The sequence below is a fragment of the Mustela nigripes genome, chromosome 16 (assembly GCF_022355385.1).
Source record: "Mustela nigripes isolate SB6536 chromosome 16, MUSNIG.SB6536, whole genome shotgun sequence".
In the NCBI taxonomy this organism is placed as follows: domain Eukaryota; kingdom Metazoa; phylum Chordata; class Mammalia; order Carnivora; family Mustelidae; genus Mustela; species Mustela nigripes.
In genome coordinates this window covers 56,670,195-56,686,959 of record NC_081572.1, presented here as the reverse complement: position 1 = coordinate 56,686,959, position 16,765 = coordinate 56,670,195, and the positions used below count along the sequence as shown (strand labels likewise).

Sequence of the window (16,765 nt, the reverse complement as noted above, 5' to 3'; positions counted from 1 at the left end):
CCTCCTTACTGTGGACATAGACCTTCAGGGTTGGAGGGAGCAACGTAGCCTTGAGGCGGGGAAGCTGCCGGCTGCCTCCTCCTGCACCTAGGGGTGATGTCCAGACTGCCCTCTAAGCCGCACCTCCTGCTGTTCTCTGCTGCTTTGTCCCTCCGCCCCTAAAGCTGTGGGTCCCTGCTGCACTCCAAGGCTTGGACACAAAGATTGGGGACTTTGTGTCTTGGGACCCCAGGGCAGAACCATCTCTACTGGACTGGTCAGGGTCTCCCTGGGGAAAACGACGCCAAGTGTCATTTGCCCTGTTTTATGATCTCTGCTCAGTAGCGAAGGTCTCCGTAGGATTGAGAGGAGAATGTTGTTTCGTTTGCTGAGATTAGAAATGGGCTGGGGTCCAGGCTGGATTGGGCTTTCCACCCATTGCCCTCCCCTGCCCCCTTCCACACCCAGCAGGTGGGACCCACCCTCAGTTTCCTGGCCAAGCATTCCTTCTGCCCCACAAGGCCACCTCCTTCGGCATCAGGGTTGGGAAGTCATTCAGTGTCGGCAGCAGATGGAAAAGGCTCTGACAAGGTGGTCATCTTTTCAGGCTCCGGAGTCCAGGACTGTCCTGGCTCTGGACTTCATTCCTGCCCTTTTTCCTCTTTGTGACAAAGGTACTGCTGTAGACGGAGAAGAGGTGAAGTGGCAGCCATTCTTTGGGGTTATTAGGGGCACCGAGACAGAGGTTCTTGCGCAGATGATTTACTGAGGGTTGTTCTCGGGAGAAGTTGGTAAAGGAGCAAGGGAAGGACAGGGTAGCAGAAGAAGCTAGGAAAACATTTGGGTTTGGGAGAAGTCTGGCCCCAAACTGATCCCGTGGAGAGTTGAAGAGTGAATCACACCACAGTTATCGTGCTTAAATGTCAAAGGACTAGACAGTTATACCTGCCATGTAGCCTGGCCATAGGCTGTGGACTGCCTGCCCCCACCCCCGGGAGGGGGGTGTGCAACTTCCCAGCTGTTTGCAAGCAGAGCAGTTTCCATCAGCCAAGGGCAAGCCTCAGAGAAGGTACAAGTGGGAGCCGTTAGCCGCCAGCACCTGCAGCTGGACGTGGGTGCGCTGGCCCCATAAGGGGGCTCTGGGCCGGGTACCAACCACATCTGCTGTGCCTCCTACGCTGTTTTAGGGGAAAACACGTTTTACTGGGACTTGGGGACCACCTGTAGGTCTTGTGTACTCCAACCTCCCTACGCTGTAAAAAGACCTGGTGGTTATTCTCTGGGGTCCCGTGTCCCCACTCTGGTATCCAGCCAGTCAGTAAGGACTGTGGGTTAGGGCAGGCAGTGGCCACTACAAGAGGCGCTAGCAGCCCCACGCAGGTGTTTCTGGTTGGTTGGCTCCGTTCCAAGCAGTGAGGCAGGGGCCCAGGCTCCTTCCATCATGTGGCTCTGCCCTCCCCTCAGGCCTTGGAGTCATCACTGGTTTGGCAGGAGAGAGCTTAGGGCCCCCGTGGGAGGCTTGTCTGGGCATCACTTTTTCCCGCCCACACGTCCCGTTGGCCAGAACTCAGTCACATGACCACACCTGGCTGCAAGGGGTGCTGGGTAATGTAGTCTGTAAGCCCAGGCGAGACTTCTCCGGGTGTCACGCCTACCCTTGTCCCACTGACCAGAACCCAGTCACATGACCACACATGAGTGCAGTGGGGGCTGGGAAGTGTAGTGTGTAAGCCTGGGTCAGGGGCTTGCCCAGGCATCACTTCTCCTTGTGTCCCATTAGCGAGACTTCAGTCACGTGGTCACACCTGAACGCAAAGGATTTTGGGTAATGTAGTTCGTAAGCTCAGGAGGCGCAAGAACCGAGCACACTCTTTCGCCATAGACCTTTGTTCGCTCTGCTTGACTTCAGGGGCCTCTGTGGCCACCTCTGTCATCGTGGTGCCCCAGTTATTGGCACTGGAAAGAGATGGCAAACTGTGAGGGCCTTTTTTTCTGTGTAGGAAGGACGGGGGAGGGGGTGTGCATCTTGCCGGACAGCTGCTGGGATTTGGGGTGTAGCCACCCACCCCCACCCCCACCCCGGGAAAGTAAGCAAAAGCCACACCGAGTTCCAAGGCATGACCTCATTGGCAGTGGCTTAACCAGCTTGGCCAACCCGCCAACCAACCAGCCGGCAGACACTACAGGGCTACAGGCAAACCCCCTTTCATGACCTTCCTGGGGAGCCCCAGCTTAGCCTCCCCCTCCCTTGCTCCCCTGAACCACCCTCCAGTGCAGACAGCAGCTCCGGGCTGTGTCCACCATTGGCTCTGGCTGGAGCAGTGTTTCGAGAGCCAACTGCATCCCCATCGGGACAGCTTTGTTTTCCCTGCCGAACACAAAATCCCCTGTTCGCTCAGAGCGCCGACAAGGAGACCCCCGTGGGGCCGGCCCTGTGGGAGCAGATTCCGGTGAATGCAGCGCCCCGAATGGCTTCAGCTTATTAAAGGCGAATACACGGGATAACTCTGCCCTCCAAGTGGGAGCCAGAATGGAGGGCACAGAGCTGCTCCAGGGGATTAGCAAGCGCAGACGGACACTGGCAGGTGCAGCCTTTTCTGCAATTTGGAAGGGTTTATGGAATACGGATCCTGCGCTCTCTAAATCCTTGCCTTGGCCTCTTCTGGGCTGCGGGCTGCAAGTGGGGATTTCTTGTCCAGCCAGGCTCGGTGATGCTTTTCGAGGACCCTGCACCCCTCCATTCCCAGCATTCCTTGGGAATTCCAGTCCGAGGACTTGTGCTCTCGTCTGTTTATTCGTTCCGTCTTCATTCGTTCATCCCGTGCACACTTCCTGAGGGCCGGTGCGGGGGCCTGTGCTGTGTTTACAGAGATGATGGAACCCCGTGGAACTCTCCCTGAGTTCAGGGGACCATGCGGGAGAGATGCACGGATGATTCTGAATCAGACCGTTAACCTGGGACAGTAAGTAAAGCCAAGTTGATCATGTGTCAGTAGCCCCCCCGCGGGGCCTTCCACGGGCCTCCCAAGGTCAGCCTTCGTGAGAGCCCTAGCTGGGTCTGTTCCTCCTTCATCCAAAGCCACAGGTCCAGGGTAGCTCATCACCAGTGCAGATGACGAGCAGGAGAACCTGTGGCATAGCTAGAGATTTGGGGTCCTCAAGCAAAACTCCTAGAATGTCCATCTGCTGTGGCAGAGTTGACATATGATAACAGCTTAGGGAGCTGTATTTCTCTGGCTCAGAGGCAGATTCAGTCTCCATGTCATTCCCATGTAGAGATGGGACCCCCGCCATCTGCCCCAGCCGGAAAGCCCTCATTGAGCTGTGTTTGTCCTCTCTGGCGGGTTTGCTGGGCTCATCTCCGGTGCAAGGATTTTTGTTCAAGGTTTTGGTGAGCATGTTATAGTGGGTAAGGGGGACGAAGGGGGTGGTGGGGACCTCGAGCCTACCACAAAGCCTGCTCTCCCAAGGGTGGAGGCACGTGAAACCAGTGGGCTCCGAGTAACTGTCCTTGAGCTGGGGGTTTGGTGGGGCACAGGCTGCTATGGCCGGTTACTACTTACGGGAGCTGGTGTTTGTGGAGGCTGGATACGGAGCTGAATGGTGTCCCACACATATGCCCCCACCTCCGGGGGTCAGAGCCCGCTAGTCTTTCTGCACCCAAATTTTCCCAGCAGCCTCTCTGGGAGGCCTGTGCCTGACGCGTCTGGGGCGCCCTCCAGTACTGGGAGACGGAGGCCAAGCCTCAGTTGGAAATCCTGTGTCTGTGGAGTTCTTGGATACCGAAGAGGTGGTTGGTTACAGAATGGCAGACTGGTATAAACGATGACCTTGGCCATCTCTTGACAGCCTAGGTGTGTCCAGGTGGGGAGGGCAGCACAGGGATGAGGCCCAGGGTGTCTGCTGGCCTCTTGGTGACCTCCAGCCTCTAAGCCCTGCAATAGTCAGGGGACAGTGGCTGTGCCTCCACCAGGAATGTGAAGACTTCTAGAACTTTCTACGGGAGTGGGGAGTGGGGAGGGGAGGGGCATTTGCATGGTTATGTGGAGCCTTTTGAGAATGCTTTACTTCCCCAAGGCAGATACACTACCCTCGTTCTGCATGTGGGAAGGTAGAGGTTTGGTCTCCACGGGGCGGATTTCAGTATCTGCCAGGGTTCCTCCGTGGCTGGAGGACGACAACCACCCCACCGCCAGGACGGTTTGCAGACACCTGAGTCACAGTTCCTTGAAATGCCATGTACCTTTTTTTTTTTTATCATTTCGGATGGAAATCTTTCCCAGATGCTTCGCCAGCTTTCCCTCTCCCTGAGCGGTGCCCACTGAACACGATCCCGCCTTTCAGGTGCTGCGGTGGGTGCAGGGCAGGACAGTGCTGGGATGCTGCCGTCATCCCGAGGCTGTCCAGCTGTGGTAGGACCACTTGCCTCTGTTCTCCGTGGCCCTCGGACGTACCACATGTGCTTCTCTTGGTCTCGTCATTTCCTGCCTCTCCACCTTCCGCCGGCTAGCCCCTCCTCCTCCCCGCCATGGGTCAGTCTCCAGAGGGGCCCCCCACTCTCTAGATCTCTCCATCCTTCCATTCCGTGTTCTGGGATGGCGCCGACAGCATCCATTCTCAGTCCATAAGGAAGGATGCTTAAGCTATGAACAGAGACCCAAAGGGATTTGCTTTTACGATGGCAGTTGGGCTGCTTGGACCTGCTCCTTCCTGGTTCTCCCCTGCCCTGTCCCTGAGACAGGCAGGTGACCTCCGCTTCACCAGGACACTGTGGTCCTGAAGCATCTTCACGCTCTGCCTAGATACCCGTGAAGGAAGGAGGAGACAGGACTAGTCCCTTTGGCTCTCACTTCAGATAGCCGAGGAACAGAGAGTTTAATTTAAGGCGAGGGACTTCTGAAAGCTGCGGTTTTGGGGGTTTGGGGGAAATAGGGAGGCTTGGGACGCTTTCTTCGAAGGTCTTGTGGGCTGATCTGTTGGGTAGGCAGGCGGTGGGCTGGGCTGGGCTGGGCTGGGCTGGGCTGGAGTGGAGAACGGAGGCCACCTGTGGGAGTTACGGAAACAGGTGAGGTCCAGCTCACGGAAGTCCTGCTTAACGTAAACTCAGAGGCCTGGTGAGGCAGATTTAGGCTTGGCCTGGCAGCAGGCAGGGGCCAGGGGGGGCCGGCCCACCTTCGAGAACCCTTCCAGTGCAGAGAGGCTGGGCTCCCTGGCCTGTGCCCGGTGTATCATTCGGAATAAACCACGGATGGCAAGAATGTGTCAGCTTTGCCAGGGAGCACTGAGAACAGGCTGATGAGTTCTGGGATTGACTGTGAGGTCTGCCATGAGCTCCGCCCGGGAGGCCGTTGGCCCATGGGCTGCCTGTTCGCTTTTCCCGCCCCAGGCTTGCTCTTAAGCCCTGTCTCCTCCAGCAGGCCTCATCCCCCTACCCCGGAGATAAGTTGCTAACGATCAGGCCCTACAATCAGGAGCCCCCAGTTTCATACCCACTTTCCTCTCTTTTTTTTCTTTTTCACCCTGCCTGGGGTCTCGTTTGACGCTAAGGGCCAGAAACTCCTCTGCTGCTTCGGGGGGTTGGGGAGGGAACGCCTCCCAAGACCCTTGTAGGAGGAGGAGTCTGTCCCTGGGTGCCGCGGTTTCCTGAGCACCTGAGAAGGGCCCAGGGGCAGCTGGTGTTAGTAAAAGTGACGTGTCCCCGCCAGCCGGACACCCGGGACACCGGGCATTCAGGGCCTCAGTCTTCTCATGTTTGTGATGGAGATGGCGGTGCTGATCCTCGAGCCCGTCTCCTCAGAGGTTGTTACGCCGCTCAAAGGCTGCGGGTGGAAAGCGCACCTGGGTTGGGGGGCTGCCCAGGTGTAGACTCAACACGGCGCAGGTGTTCAGGCTGGAGGTGGGCTGAGCCCCAGCTGCATCTTGTGGACAGGACAGGATCTGCCATCGGGGAACGGGGTGACCCCAAGGCCTGCGGGGCTGGGGCCATCTTTGCAGTGGGATGAATCCCGCCTGCGAGGTTCCCACCATCTGGGGAGGACTGGGGGTGGGCGGCCTGGGGTCCGGAGAAAATTCTGGATGTCCAGGAGCTGGTTCAGCCTGCCGAGCTGTCCTGCCTCCAGTCGGGAGGGCTTTCTGCAGCCCCAAAGGCTCTGGGCAAGAGGCTTTAATCTAATTACATGCTTTATTTCAGCCAATTTGTTTTCCAATCCATCTTGTTCAGCAAGAAGAAAGAGCGCGCTGGGGGCTCACGGCACCCTCTTGTTCCAAGTGGAGAAGAGGGGCTGCTCTCCTGCCTCACGTGGCCAGCGCAGCCCCTGACCTCTCCTGGCCCGGCCCCCCCACCCCCAAAACTGGGCTGGAGGCCGCCCTGCCCCCCACCCCCCCAGGGAGGGGCCCGGGCTGGTCACTGCACACATCCGAGGGAGGGAAAAGCTGCTTGCTGGTCCCCTTTTCCAGGAGGCCAGTGTCCCTATGTCTTGCACCAGGCTTCCAGGACAGGCTTCCGGGGCAGGTGGAGTTGGGGGTGGGGAGGGCAGGGTACTCATTCCCGTGGGGTCAGCTCAGCCCACAGTCTTCCTTCTGGAAGAGCGGCCCTCAGACCCAGGCCTCGGTATTTTAAATCTGCAAATATATTCTCACAATAAGGCAGCGGATTTAGAATCCGTGTTATTAAAGTCCAAACCCGACACCAAAGCCCTCGCACCCTCCCCGGAGACGGAAGATTTATGGGCTCCGGTTGCACTCCCCAGGCAAGGAGCTCCCGTGGCTCGCCAAGGGCCGGGCTTTGTGTCTCCCAGCGTTTTCCAGTATCGTCTTTCTCCACTCTCCCTTCAGAGCCCTGCCTCGGGCCTTTGCTTGCCTGCCTTCTCTGTGTTGGGGTCCTCCTGTCTTCCGCCCTTGGACAGGGGAGCATGGCGGCAGCCGAGCCCTCCCCTCCCCTTTTACTCAACTCATTCAAGGAATATTTATCGAGGACTTACACGTGTCCCGGGCCCTGGGGAGAGAGCAGCGAACAAGGCGGTGGCCCCCAATCCTCGGGGAGGGAAGCAGAAGGTAGACCAGATTGAATATGCGTTGTATACCAGTGCTGGGAGGGAACCAGAACCCCTAAAGATGGGTCTGCTTTTCCGAACAGCCAGAGGCCAATCAGTCCATATTTGAGTGAGAACTGTATTAAAAAAAAAAAAAAAAGGGGGCGCCTGGGTGGCTCAGTGGGTTAAGCTGCTGCCTTCAGCTCAGGTCATGATCTCAGGGTCCTGGGATCGAGCCCCGCATCGGGCTCTCTGCTCAGCGGGGAGCCTGCTTCCTCCTCTCTCTCTTCCTGCCTCTCTGCCTGCTTGTCATCTCTCTCTGTCGAATAAATAAATAAAATCTTTAAAAAAAAAAAAAAATTGCAGCTCGTGCCCAGCAATCCAGTGAGAAGTCTCTAATTCAGAGAGGTGCGGTCATGTACCCAGAGACACACAGCCTCTACCTCCTGGGGCCAGCATTCCCCGTTCCTCCACCGCCTACCTGCTAACGTCCCTCCCCCAGCGTCCTGCAGCCCTGAAGTTCAAGGGTGTTCTGAGACAGGCCATTCCCGCTGCATCGTGTCCCGGGGTGCGGTGGAGATGGACTCTCCAAAGAGAACAGGCAGAGGAGACCCGCTGGACAGCCCCTGGGGCCGGAGCTCCAGGATGTCACTCCTCAGCTACCAGCTGCCAATCCCAGCAGAGGCAGCAGGGCCTCCTGATCCTGGGGGGGGGGGGGGCACTCAAGCCCTCTCCAGCCCAGCTCTGCCCCCTTTGTTGTCATGGACGCCCAAGCCTGAACCCGTCATTTCTCATGGGTGTCACCCAACAGTTGCGAAAGGTGCTGATCGCGTCCCTTGTTTGGGGAACCTGCATCTGCAGGTTTGGTTGGCTCAGAGGGCTTGGTACCTTGCAGGGATGACTGCTTTCGGCTTATTTTATACTGCGCTGTCCGATGGGTTCAGGGAACGCGCAGGGGTGACCTGCACTGTGCCACATGCTGGGACGAAGGTCCAGGACTCTGCAGGGCAGGGTGGTGGGGGCAGCAAGGCTGTTGTGGAGTGTTGGATGCGTGGCTCTGGGTCCAGAAAGGATGGTGATCTTAGAGGCAGATGAGGCTCCTTTTGGGGACCCAGACCCCCCCCCCCCCCGCCATGCCCACACCAGCCGCTGCTTGGTTTGGGTCAGTTTCATAGTCTCTGCTGAGCACCAGGGTCCGGCCCCAGCTTTCCTGCTGCTCGCCATTCCCCTGATTCAGCTGGGGACCCAGCGAGGGTGCTCTGAGGGCATGAGGGCAGCACCTTGTCCTCCCCGAGGTCCCAGGTGAGAGGTCCTGTTCTCAAGAGGCCGTCTCTGTCTGACCTAGCTGGTCTCTGTCACGGCACTATCATTGCTCCCTCCTAAACCCTGTGCGTGGGTGGGACAGTTACTGTCATCACCATGACCCCGTTTTATTGATGGTGAGGATCTTTCTGCGGTTTTGACATGTTGATGCCAGTTGAATTCAGAGAAGAGGAATTTGCACCCCTGCCTCCTTTTTTGTGTGTGTGTTTGCGTTTGGCATTTCACAAGCCACAAGTCCTATATTCCCATCGGTTTAAGCTGCATTTCCTTGATTACTTGAGATTGGCTGTTTTATATTTCCTTGGTCTCCCTTCCCCCTACCTCTTGTGAATTGCCTGTTCTTCTCCTTTGAATTTTCAGTTGCTTGTCTTATTGGTTTGGAAGAGTTCTTTATATATTAAAGACCCCAGTCCTTTGCTCTCTGTGTTGCAAACGCTTTTGGCTTTTCTGTAGTCATTTGCTCACAGGTGCAGGCACTGCGTGCCTCTCTCCTCTGACTGCCTCATTTTTGCGGGGGCCAGCGGCGGTGGTCCTTGGAGCCGATGTCTGGGGACTCAAGAGCTGCCTGGGAGCCCGGCTTTCCCAGAGAGCTGGATGAACCCTGGGTTCAGTGCTTGTGGGTGAGGATTCTGAAAAGGTGTCTTGGGGCAGGGGGAGCGTTAAGTCACCTGCAGCTGCGGAGGAAGCAGCAAGAGTGGCTTCTCGAGCAGTGCCTCCCCCATCCTCACCATGTCTAATTTATGAAACCCATGGACACCGCCGTGGGCAAATGGGGCTCTGGCCTGAAGGGTTCTAGGCAGCTCCGCGGCTCCCCAGTCCGGTAGAGCTAAAACACACTTTGTCCAGGCAGACTGGCCTCACCTGCCCTTTGTCACCTGCTGGTGGGCAGAGTGGCCCCACCAGCAGGTTGGAGCCAGTGGGGTGTCCCTCCTCCTCCCACCTCCTTGAGCTCTTCCACCTGGCTGGGGGAGGGGGCCGGGGGTGGCACCAGGAACCCCTCCCTCCTCTGCACCCAGCCGGTGGAGTCTGCTAACTCACCCACCCTTCATACCTCCGCCTTGGGATGGACCTCGGGGGCTGGCGTCCCTTGCTCATTCCCCCCGCCCCCGCCACAGCCCCACCTTCCCAAGCCTGACAGCCCAAAGGCAGAGAAGGCAGGGGTGCTGCTCAGAGCGAGACCTTGGCCAGCTCCCCGCCCTGCTCCGAGGGAGGCGCCAGATGCAGCGCCCTTGGCCCCGACGGGGGGACACTGGGCCCCGCCTGCCATATGCTCGGAGATGAGCTTCGATCCGGCGAGCAGGCCTGCCCAGCAGGATTTTTGGCACCTGGGACACAGGAGGCAGACCAGAGGGATGAGCTACCCAAGGTGGTGGGAGAGGAGGGAGCGGCGCTGCCTCTGGGATTGGGCCTGTAGGGCCCCCTCTTGGCTCTTGGCTGGGGCTTGGTCAGGGGAGCAGGTGGGGGGAATAAAAGGGAGGTCGGCTGCTCCCAGGAGGAGCCAGGATGCCAGCCAGCCAGGATGGGCCTGCTGTGAGCCACAGATGGCAGCCTCTGGGTCTCCGCGGCTCTCCCGGGTCCCCGGGTCCCTCCCTGGCAGCTCCCATCTTTTTGGGGAGGAGGACAGGAGCCGCGGGTGACTCCGGTGTGGGAACCCCTGCAGCTCTCCTGGATTTACCTGCACCCTCCGCTCCAGCCCCAGAGGGTCCCCTGAGAGAATAGGGGCCCCCAAGCATCCTCCTCACCCCCTCCCTCACTACTCCTGTGCGAGGCAGACCCAGGCGCTGGGGTGGGGGCCCGGCCACTGGTCCAGGGAAGCTGGGACCGCGCCGGATGGGAAACATCGGGCCTTATTGAATGAGATCAGTCGGCTGGGCTGCAGGGTCTGTGTGACAGTGGGCTCGTGCTGGCTCTTATATCAGGGTTGAATCACAGGACGCGGCTCCCCACTTTTTTTTAAGTTGCAAAATGATCGATTTTAGGTACTTGGAATTTCCTAAGCAATTTCCACCTCTTCCTGTTTCTGCCCAGGTCAGGTAGCATAAGGTCCAGAGATGGCCCAAGATTCTGCCTCTCTTTGTTTGACTTGGTCATGTACATTTTCCTAAAAAGTCATGGAGTTCATTTCCTGTCACTTTCAGCCTAAAGCGGTGTAGGGTAGCAGCCTTCTGATTTATAACATAATTACACTTTTGACTCTGATTATAGTTCCTTCCTCCTGACTTCCTAACGCGGGCCTGATTTCTCTCTCATATTCATAATTAGACATGACAGTGTTTTGTCTGTTTTGTTTTGTTTCGTTGTTTTTGGGTTTTTTGTTTTTTTTGTGCGTGTTTTTTTATGTTTCTTGGTTTGGGGGCTTTCCTGAGAATCCGTTTTGGGGGTATTTACAACGTGTGAGTTTTTTCTGGTGTTTCAACTTCTGCTGCCAGTCTTTCTCCGGCTTTCTTCAGAGTTGGTTTTGCTTGCTTTCTAACTTCTAGAGCCGAATACATATATTGTCATTCTTCTCTGTTTAACAAGAAATCCTGTTCGTTAATGTTGCTGTCAGGAAACATGGCCTGTATGATTCCAGCTCCTTTGGAATTAATTAAGCAACATTTTACTGCTCAGGTTACTGTCTGTTCCCTTATGTGTTCCTAACACTTTTGTTCTTAGTATATTTCAATATGATGTTATTCCAGGCAAAACACTCTCTTTTTTTAATTACAAGGCGAACTTCTTTGTTAGCGGGTGACGAACTTAGAACGTCTTTAAAGAATCTTTATAGTGTTTTCTTTCAAAGTTGTAAGCTTTAAAAACAAGTCGCTTCATTGAGTGATGTCCCTCTGAAATGGTTTTTTTTTTTTTAAGATTTCATTTATTTATTTGACAGACAGAAATCACAAGTAGGCAGAGAGGCAGGCAGAGAGAGAGGAGGAAGCAGGCTCCCCAACGAGCAGAGAGCCCGATGTAGGGCTCGATCCCAGGACACTGGGATCATGACCCGAGTCAAAGGCAGCGGCTTTAACCCACTGAGTTATCCAGATGCCCCAGTTTTATTTTATTTTAAAGATTTTATTCAAAAATCTTTAAGAGAGACACAGTGAGAGAAGGAACACAAGCAGGATGTGTGGGAGAGGGAGAAGCAGGCTTCCCGTGGAACAGGGAACCCGATGCAGGACTCGATTCCAGGACCCTAGGACCATGACCCAAGCCGAAGGCAGATGCTTAATGACTCAGCCACCCAGACACCCCTGCCTTCAGTTTTAGAACCAAATATGAAATCTCCGCCTCACAGGTTTCCAAGCCCGTGACCACATGTGTAGTGTACGGTCTCACCAAGACTGCCCCCTCTTAAACTCTTACTTCTGATTCATTTCCTAGTTGTCTGGAAAACATTCACAAGTACCTCTCTCGAAAGGGATATATGATTGGAATATTGTCGGCAGCCTTGCACACTGGAGAATGCCTTCGGCTTGTTGTGGCCTGCACACACATACGAGACAGTCTAGCTGGGTATAAAATTCCGTGGTCACAGACTTTGCCCTCCTCACGACCTGTGGGCATCGCTCCATGGCCATCTGGCTGGCTTCTTCTTGTTGATTTCTAATCTGCCTCTGATTTTCCCTCATCCTGGGATGTCATATGTGTGCGAAGATGTGTCTGGGTGTTGGCCTCTCTTCCTTGATGTTTTTTCAAAAAGTTGGTGAGCCTTCTTGTGCATGTGTCGGTCTGCCTTTAGCTCAGAAGTCCGATCTTTGTTCATTGTTTCTATCCTGCTGGGCTTCTGCTGCCTTCTCGCCCCATCGTACGTCACCCTCCACATTCTCACCATTCTCTCCTTCATCTTTATCCTTTATTGTCTTTATCCTTTTCCCCTAGAATCTGCGAGAGTTTCCCCAGTTCATTCTCTCTGCGTCCGAATCAGGTGTCTCCAGGGTCCCTTCTCTTGACTGCTTCCGAAGTGGGTTTTGATTGTGCTATTGAGTTTTTTGGTTTGGGTCTTGGTGTTTCCAGCTCTTCTTCCTCTTCTGTGTCACATTCTTTGTATCATCCTATGGCCTCTTTAGCTCAGGCTGGTTTTCCCTTCTGGCTTTCTTCTCCAACTTTACAGAAGCTGAGTCTTTTTAGATCTTTTTTAGTCTGCCCTGCCAGTTCGGTCACATGCTGTCCATGGCTGTTGTCATGCCTCAGCAGCAGACGCTATGAATACTTGTGATAGAGACTGTATGGCCTGCAAAGCCTAAAATATTTACTGTTTGGAATTTTGAAGAAAAAAAAAAATTGGGAGATCCTTCTACTAGGACAACTGGATTCCCATCTCGGATATACGCTGGATGGCAGGGGACTAGGTACAGCTCTGGCCCTGCTCCCTGGCTCCTGCCAGTGTCTCCCCTTGATTCACTGTGTTCCTTGGGGGCATCCTTCTACCCACACTGCCTGATTTCCTCATTCTCTGCGACGGTCACTTTGATAAAAATGGAAGTGCAAATATGCAGGCGCGCTGTCTGTCCTTCTGGGCCCTCCCCTTCCTTGAGTGTCCCCTCCCTAAAGGAAGGCACCAGCCCCAGCGCCCCTGCCTACCTCCTGCCCATTGTTTCCTGCTCATTGTCCCTGTGTCCTCTCTTTCTTCGAGATCTCTCCATGCGTCGGACGAGAGGCTGCGCCTCGAGGTAAAACCCGGGACAGGTTTTCTCCTTCTGCCACCATCTGCCTTTAATTAATAGAGACTGCTCCCAGATTCCAGCACGGGGTCATCTATCTGTTTGGTTTTCTTTGGCGGGAGTGTGAATTTTCATTTTTCTTGTCTTTACAGCTCTTTTGGCACCAGGCAAAGAGGGGCTCCAGGGGTCGCTGCCAAGTAGATATGCCATTTTGAAGGAGTCAGAACCACATGTGAAACCTGTGGCTTGTCCCTCCTGAGGCCGTCTCTGTGGCTGTGTGTGTATTTGATAGAAGAAGAAAAGGCAGGAACATTTTCCCTACCCAGGGACCACTTGTCCGATGACCTCAGTTGTGTGGAACACACCCAAAACAAAGAATCCGCTGGCCGCCAGATAGCGGCCATGGTGTCCGTGACCCGGATGTTACTGACTCTACCCAAAGGAGAGTGTTTCCATGTTTTACGTACAGGTCTAAGAGTCTCGGTCTTTGTTTTCCTACTCTCAACCCAGCTGGAATCGACAAATCCAAATGGAGTGGGGGGACATCTCACAATGAGGGCATGGCCCTTAAGAAGTATTTCTGGGGCTTTGGGGGCTCTGTGGGTTGAGTGTCTGCGTTCGGCTCAGGTCATAATCTCAGAGTCCTGGGATTGAGTCTCTGCGGCCGGCCCACCCCAGCTCTGAAATGGGGCTGGTACTCCTATGTTCTCATTGGGCTGGGAATGGATGCCACACACTCTGGGATAATGTCTGTCCCAGGTGGATATCTGGCTCTGGAAAGAACCACTTTCGGTGTTAGCAGGAGAGAAGGCAAGAAGTAAGCTCAAGGTGCCCTGGGAGGAGACTGTCACTGGCTCTGCCACTGTGTCTTCAGTCCCCACGGTGCATGGCAGGTGTTCTAGAACCTTCCTGAGCTCTGGCTTCCTGGCTTTCAGGTGGGACCTACAGGCCCTCCCTCACAGGTGTGCAGAGGCCGCAGCTACACGGTGCTGGGCTGTGTGCCTCAGGGCCCAGCCGGAGAGGCCCCCTGGGGAGGGAGGGCGGAGATGATTTTCCTCCCTACCCGGAATGTTAGCACAGACATGGGCCAAAGGCTTTTGACTTCGGTAAAAAATAACCAGAAGGCGAGGAGGGAGGCGGTTCAAGGCCATCCCGGGGAGATCACCCAGCACTGCTTGCAATCCTGTTAGCTTCTCTAGGTGGTGAGAGCAGGGAGGGAGCCCAGCCTGCTCTTGGGACCGCGGGTCTCTTGCACATCCTGGGTTCAGCTGCGGCAGTGGCTTTGTGGGCGTGTCATCTGTCCCTGTGTTGGCTGACCCGTGGCCTGGAGCAGCTGCTCCCTAGGGTGAGGCATGGGGCGCTGGGCCCAGTGCAGGTGTCTCGGCTCTGTGCATTCGGGCTGCCATCACCTTGCGTTGACCACTTGGGCTTGGTGGCTGCAGAATGTGGGCAGTGGTCCCTGGACAGCTGTGTCCCTGCCTCCCAAGAGGTCGCCTCCCACCCCTGTTGGCCAGCCAGCTATCTGGCAGAAGTCACTAGCAGGATAGCCTCCAGATGCCCCTGGCAGGGCGTTCTGGCGACCAGGAGGGGGTCCTGGGGCTCAGACCACAGGGGACCAGGAAGCAGGGGGGCTGTGTTTTCCTCTATTTCCTGGGACTGGTTCCCCACTGGGTGCTCCCCCTGCCCCTCCCAAAAGCTGGCTCAGGAGATAGCAGGGGGCTGCCAGGCCATGGGCACCCTGGCCAGTGGGATGGAGCAGTTTCGACTCTAACCAAGGCACTAGTCAGTGAATTCCAAGACCTGGAAGGAGGCAGCCACATCTCATGGGGCCAGAGACCAGTTCTTGTCTCTGAATATTCTCTGTATCGCTAAGCCAAGGGGGGGGGTCGGGTGAGGGGCACTGGGAGGCCTGACTCCCTCCCCAGCTTTGTCCTATGCCCCACACAGATCCTTCCTTACCCTCAGGTCAGCTTGGCGATGCCCTCTGCGGGGGGAGGGGCTGCACCTGCTCCTGGGGCGGTCCCCTCGATGTGTGTGTGTCCCCTTTTTAGCCCTCCCAACCTGTCACCCGGACACACCCCCAGAAGCTTCTAGAACATTCTAGGCCCTCCACCGGCTGTCTGGGCCTTGCTGGAACACGGGGTACTCCTCGTGCCCTGCTCTGAGCTTCACGCCCTGCTCGCATTGTGTTCACTGAACCGCAGCATGGCATAACCAAGAGAGCAGTCCTTGGGCCTCTCACGTCCGAGTTCAAGGCCCAGCCTGGGCACCAGCTGTCAGGGAAGCCTTGGGCAGGGGGCCTCAGTGTTCCTATCTGCAGAATGGGACCGTCACCCCCACATCCTAGAACGATGGTGAGACTGAGTGAGGCCTGGCATGTCGGGCAGTGGCGTGCAGTGGGCTGGAGTGATGTCTTGGACCCCAGGCGTGGGCTGGCCATTGTGCTGAGGGTGACGGTCCCCTGTGGATCTGGCCAAGCATTGCATCGCCTTGTCAGAGGAGCTGGAAGAGCTGGCCAGGAGAGGGCCCGGTTGGGCCGAGGCGGGTTATTTGCTCTTATGGTTGGACGGAGTCCCTCAGCCCCAGGAGAAGCGGGCTCAGGGGCTAGCCAACCCCAGGGGGCCCTGCACTTTCCGCCTGGCTCGCACCCCGGCTCCGGGAAGCCCCCCGACATGCTCCTGGTGGCCGCAGGCCCACAGCCCTGCCTCGCAGCAGTGGGGCCCATTAGAACTGAACTCCCCTCCGCGGGCCATTCTATTTGCACACTCCAGTAGAGTGGACACCAAAGGCGTTTTCTAATGCTTCATGGGCTGCTAATTTCCTCCGTGACCTCTTTTGTTGGGGTCTGACCCCAGCCAGAGGCTCTGCGCCATGAAAGCCAGCGCCTGACACAGACCCGGGGCGCGGGGTGACAATGAGGCCTCTATCGGCTTTAATCAGGTTCCAGTTGTGTCTTAAGAACGGGGTGGGGGGAATCTGGGCGGTGCTCGGAAGCCCTGGGTGGCACAATACCACAGGCCCCAGTGTCCCTTGCGGAGGCCAAGGGGGCTCCAGGCATCGGCTGAAGGGCTCCTCGGGGCTACCGGGTGGGGGGCCCTTTGTCCCAAGCGCCTCTAGAGAAGGCCAGGCTGCCCTGAATGGCCGCCCCGCCCCGGCCCGTGGGTATCGCAGGCCTCCGGGCATCTGGGGAGGCGGCCTCCCCCTCGCCCCCAGCCTATTCATCCCCAGCCTAATTAGGTTTTTTGTCTGTGTTCTCCTCCCCTGCAGACTGTGATTCCTACTGCAAGGCCTCCAAAGGGAAGCTGAAGATTAACATGAAAAAGTACTGCAGGAAGGACTATGGTGAGTGCCCGGCTCCCAGTCTGGAGGCCATGTGATCAGTGGGGGTGGGGGTGGGGGGGCGGGTTCTGGTGTCCCGTGATAGCCAGGGGCCTGGCTGGTGGGATCCCACGCCCAAGAGACTTGTCAGCTCTTCCCCCCAGGCCCTTGGAGGCACAGGGCGCCAGGGGACTTGGGCAGGGGGGCGGGGCGAGGGGATTGCAGGGCTGGAGGACTAAGTTTTCTCTGCCCTGGGCAGGGGCTCCCCTGTGGCTGGGATTCCTAGCCTGGCCTCCGGCCTCCACTCTGCCCCAGGTTGGGGGCTGTGTGGCCTCATATTAGTCGCTTTGCCTCTCTGGTCTTGGGTGGCGTTCTCCGTATGATGGGCTTTCAATTCGAGTCTCCCTCCGTGGCTCAGCGTGGGGTCCTCCAGGTGTCGGGAAAGGGGGCAGCAGCTCCATGGGCTTAAAA

The 16,765-nt window shown here is 56.6% G+C and overlaps 1 protein-coding gene across 5 annotated transcripts in view; it reads left to right on the top strand.

Moving 5' to 3' along the window:
• NTN1 (netrin 1) overlaps nucleotides 1–16,765 on the top strand; it is a 171,790-nt gene that overhangs the window by 138,354 nt on the left and 16,671 nt on the right. For all 5 annotated transcript variants that reach the window (XM_059380529.1, XM_059380530.1, XM_059380526.1 and 2 more), the window contains exon 6: nucleotides 16,244–16,318. In XM_059380529.1, the coding sequence (XP_059236512.1) occupies nucleotides 16,244–16,318 (75 nt within the window). The remainder of the gene's footprint in view (nucleotides 1–16,243; nucleotides 16,319–16,765) is intronic.